Source organism: Penaeus chinensis, chromosome 27 (genome assembly GCF_019202785.1).
Source record: "Penaeus chinensis breed Huanghai No. 1 chromosome 27, ASM1920278v2, whole genome shotgun sequence".
Taxonomy (NCBI): domain Eukaryota; kingdom Metazoa; phylum Arthropoda; class Malacostraca; order Decapoda; family Penaeidae; genus Penaeus; species Penaeus chinensis.
The window spans coordinates 7,928,338-7,933,337 of record NC_061845.1 but is presented as its reverse complement, the minus strand read 5'-3'; the positions used below and the strand labels follow the sequence as shown (position 1 = coordinate 7,933,337).

At 40.2% G+C, this 5,000-nt stretch overlaps 2 protein-coding genes across 3 annotated transcripts in view; both read left to right on the top strand.

Moving 5' to 3' along the window:
- LOC125039748 overlaps positions 1-2,609 on the top strand; it is a 3,652-nt gene extending 1,043 nt beyond the window's left edge. Inside the window, exons 3-6 of the mRNA XM_047633992.1 lie at positions 90-177; positions 960-1,069; positions 1,179-1,647; positions 1,802-2,609. Coding sequence (XP_047489948.1) covers positions 90-177; positions 960-1,069; positions 1,179-1,647; positions 1,802-1,995 — 861 coding nt within the window. The 3' untranslated portion in view covers positions 1,996-2,609. The remainder of the gene's footprint in view (positions 1-89; positions 178-959; positions 1,070-1,178; positions 1,648-1,801) is intronic.
- A 1,627-nt stretch (positions 2,610-4,236) lies between these two features.
- Positions 4,237-5,000, top strand: part of LOC125039676 — a 6,845-nt gene continuing 6,081 nt past the window's right edge. The window contains exon 1 of one of the 2 annotated variants that reach the window (XM_047633870.1): positions 4,237-4,536. In XM_047633870.1, coding sequence (XP_047489826.1) covers positions 4,464-4,536 — 73 coding nt within the window. In that variant the 5' untranslated portion in view covers positions 4,237-4,463. The remainder of the gene's footprint in view (positions 4,537-5,000) is intronic. The other variant, XM_047633868.1, reaches the window with a different exon arrangement.

The following is a 5,000-nucleotide window of genomic DNA, read 5'->3' as shown; positions in this document are numbered from 1 at the left end:
AACTTTTGCTACTAATGTATCGCAATTCTGTAACGACAGTTTGCCAATTCGTCGAGCAATGTCCTCACAGCTCCCGCACTCCCACACAGATGGACGGGAAGGAGTTTCCTCGTGCGGTGACGGTGTGTTCGGCGTCAGGAGGATCGTTCATCGTCAGTGTGCGCCAGACACAGGAAGGCGAGTTCGGTGTTTCTTACTCCGTTCTCGATAGAGTTCAATTTTGCTGTGGTCCATGATCTTTGCTCTTGATATTATATATATATATATATATATATATATATATATATATATATGTGTGTGTGTGTGTGTGTGTGTGTGTGTGCGTGTGTGTGTGTGTGTGTGTGTGTGTGTGTGTGTATACGTGTGTGGGGATATGTCTAAACATACATACTCACACACAATATATATAAACATATATATGTATATATATATATGTATGCATATACATATATACATATATATAAATATATATACATATTTATACATATATGTACATATATATATATGTGTGTGTGTGTGTGTGTGTCTGTGTGTGCGTGTGTGTGTGTGTGTGTGTGTGTGTGTGTGTGTGTGTGTGTGTGTGTGTGTGTGTGTAAAGAGAGAAAGAGAGAGACACAGAGAGAGATGTATGTATTCATATACATACATATATATATATATATATATATATATATATATATATGTGTGTGTATATATATATGTGTGTATGTGTGTGTGTGTGTGTGTGTGTGTGTGTGTGTGTGTGTGTGTGTGTGTATGTGCGTGTACATATATAGACAGACAATTGGACAGATAAATAGGTAGATAGGCAGATTTAAATATGAATATACATATATATATATATATATTCATGTACAGATATATGTGTGTGTGTGTCTGTGTCTGTGTGTGTGTGTGTGTGTGTGTGCATTAGGTATGTATTTATGTATAACTTTTTTTTTTTTCTTTTTTACCTCAAGAATCACCATCTTCTAACCTATATATCTATGTGGCGGTTGCAGCTGCTCTGCTGGTGCTCATATTAGCCTTTGCAGCAATAACAAAGTTCTACCACCATAACAAAAATAAGGTAAGCAGATTTCCCCTTCACGAAGTGTCTTTGCGTGTGTATAGGCCTATCGAAAATAAGAAATGGGAAACCAGATTGATTCAGAAAGTCCATGAAGCTCATTATCCAGCTTCCAGATCCGCCCGTCGAGGAGGAGGAAGACGAAGGACCTGCTACGGGCTGTGCTGAGGAACTTGGTCTGCCCATCGAAGCACTTTACTTTAACCCATTGTTCCATCCGGGTATTAGCCACCAGACTTTGCCATACCCTGTCTTGTTTTGTGAAAAGCTCGCCCCACGAGAACGTGACATAGCGGTAGATTCCGCCTCGTGTTCTTGCCAGACAGGACGAAGGCGGAGCAAACGGGATGCGAACGGAACGCCGCGGGCAACCGAGACGCTACCCATTCCCGGTTCAGATTACCGGCCAGATCCCGTTCAGCCCATCTCAGCCGCTAACCCGGTCGACGTCTTCCGGAATCCCGGTTCGAGGCAGAGTTGCGTGTTCCCGGTCACAGTGCGGGGGCAGCCTTTCCGCGAGAACTACTACGACGAGATGGTTCCCTTGGCCAACCTGCGGCCGCCGTCGAAGTCCTTTGGTAATACTGTGAGGTCGCTTTCTCTTGTTCTTTTTTGTCCGTCTCTCTGTTAAGTTGCGTTTTAGCTTCCTCACTGTGAAGTCGCTTGTTTAAACATTTCTTACACAAACACCCATACACCCGACCCTGTTATGCCTGCGCCGTCTCGTTCCAGCGATAGATGACCCCAGCTGCTACGAGACCCTGAACAACCTCTACGACCCGGCAGACCCCCTCATTCAACCTGGCTCGACCCCCCCGCTCCTGCCACGACCTTCCCCGCTCCTCCCGCGCGGCCGCCGCTCACGACCCTTGCCGCAGGAGGGTCCGACTTCGCCTCCTTCTGCCTCCACTGAATCTTTTCTCTGAGTGACGGGCGCACTGACAGAGTTTTAAATGAATGAAAGTTGATCTCGTCAAGTGAATGTTACAGTGTGTTTTTGTTTGTTTGTTTGTCTGTATATTTACTCATTCGCATTCTTCAAAGTTGAAAATATTCTTAAATATGCTGTGTGAAACATTTGTCTCATACGTATACAGATGCTCGTTTGTTCATCGTTTACAATATAAATACCAATGTAAATAGTTCAAAAGATTTAAGCATGAGTGAATTGCTTTAGCCGCGCTTACATTTAATTCCTATTTCCATATCTTACATCCCTGGATAATCTGAACACGAAATGTCAGATGTGTATACGTAAATGATTTTACTCTTGTTACGCTTGTTGTATTTCAACACAATATCGTTGGATGTTTATAAATGAATGTCATACAATTTGCTTTTATTTTTCTAGCTTGTTTCCTTAACTTTACACTTTATTGGGCTAGACCCACTGATATTCATCGATAATTAAAACAAACAAAAAGACAGGGAAAGTAAAGATCGTACGCCTGTAATACTTCATCATGTTGACTGAAAAACAATCAATCGCATTGAAATACATTGTTTAGAAAGACATAAACATGAATATATAGCCCTATATGCACGCACACACACATATATGTATATGCATATACAGATAGATAGATAGATGGATAGATATGTATGTAAATATAATATATATGTATGTATGTATGTATATGTATGTATACTTATGTACATACATGTGTATATATACATGAGTGTATTTATGTATAGTTATGATTTTATATATATAAATATGTACATATATATGTGTGGGTGTATCTATATATAAAGATATGAATATATATATGGTTAATAATGATGATAATAATTATTATTACAGTAATCTAGCTTTACTCCATTTGGTTACAATTAATATTCTTAGTGTGATATGCTGACTGTTTCATTTTACTTCTAAATTACCCCCTGCCTGCAAGGAATGGCCGAGGTTTCCACCTACTGGCGGCGAGGGATTTGAACGCAAGTCAGTAAGATTGCTAGAGGAGAACGCTACCGCTGCACCACACAGCACACATATAATACATACATACATACATATTTAATAGTGTTTTCATGTGTATGTGTGTGTGTGTCTGTGGAGAGAGAGAGAAAGAGAGAGAGAGAGAGAGAGAGAAAGAGAGAGAGAGAGAGGGGGGGGGGGGAGATTAAAAGATAAGCCCACGAGTGTTTATAATACGCAATAGATAGCGAATCTCCACACATTTTTCCAAGGAGCTGATACTAAAAATCTATTGATTCGCGGAAATCAGGATTCGGAAATTCTAAGGAGAGCGTATCAATCAACATCCTGTTTACTACATGCCTCCAATCTACTTTACATATCATGCACCTGTCTATAAAAAAAAATATCGAACAAGTCTAGAACAATGGCTGTTCTTGTACTACGTTGTTTACTGACAATAGACGCAATTCAATGCCTAAAACTGCCCTTTTCTCTGTTCACTTCACAATCTAGCGAATGTTGTGGAGAATACTAGAGACTGTAAAACGCTTTACTGATGTTAGGGTAGGATGGCCTAGGAAGAGTTCCAGGGACCACCCTAAATACTGGAATCACGCCAGAATTGCAGTACTTGGCTCTATGTAGAACTGTTGCGTAAAGATTGGTGGACCCCGAGTCGGTAAAACTTTGAATGACCTTAGCTGACCACTCGGGCAAAGAGGTTGCCTGGGTTCACCTTGACGTCCTGTCCACTCGGTTATCTCCTTCTAACGGCCGGGGCGGCGATCGTGGAAGAGCTGATGGAAAGGAACTGTCCTTGGGTCTGCTGGGGCTCCCGTGTCAAAAGCTGTACTGTAATTTATGAAGGTTTATTAATTTTATTGTCGTTTACATTTCATCTTTGTGTAAACGCGCCATTATATAGAAGATTACAGCCTACTCTTGTGGTAGTGATAAGCTCAATAGCTGATATGATGGTGATTGTTTATTTTGCGAGCAGTAAATGTAGCACATACCCTAAGGAACAAGAGACAGATAAGCGGATACCTTGGAGTCATTTGAGAATAGGCGAGATGAATGGGACGTGAAATGACATCAGCTTTGGTGCAAAATGCTGATTTTATTGTGGATAATTAACCTTTGCATTTCTGTAACGAGGTCATTCGGTCTGGCAAAAGATAAGTGAGTTAGGTTGACCACGAAGCTATCATTGCAGGAAAAATAAGTCGATTATATCAAATACCAATATTTCTTACATATTGAAAGTAGTGAGAACAAGTAATATAAGATAAGATCACTCAACTGGGAAGGGAATATGCCCACATGTGCAAGGAGACACGTAGGGAAATGCCCATCTGGTGTTTGCTGAGAAGAAGATAACAGTTATCTTTATGTTTCTATTTATCCGTCTGCATTTACACCCACACACCCACACACACAACATACCCATCTACTATAAGTTGGAACGTCATGCTGTTCTACTTCATCGCCGTTATTTGCTGTGCTTTCCTGCCGTCTTCCATTTCTACTTACATAAATGATGGTAAATACAGCTTCCAAAAACCGTATCTTAAACCATTCGCCCTGGATTTATGTTCTGTCCCCTGTAGTTTTTGGTGAATTTTGTTGAATACAGATGGCTCCACATGTGCTCAGCCTGCAAGGAGTCTATCGGTAGGCCCTAGTTACCGATCCTGATTTCCCTATTCCTTGAATTGGAAAATTAATACCACTGCTATCGATACTGTTATTATTGTTATTGATGTTATGATTATTAATTTGTCATTAAAATATTTTAGACAATGAAATAATACAAAAGACCCTTTCTTAAAGTGAAAGGAAAGGGTAAACAGGTGAGATAGGTAGTTTCTAATAAGTGGCTATTTGGTGATTAAGAACTCGTAGAGCCATCTATGTGTAAATACAATAAATAAACGTGTATTACAGTGGGCATGGCATGTATTCTTGCCATATTTGGCGAATGGGTTAAAATTGGATGTTATCTTG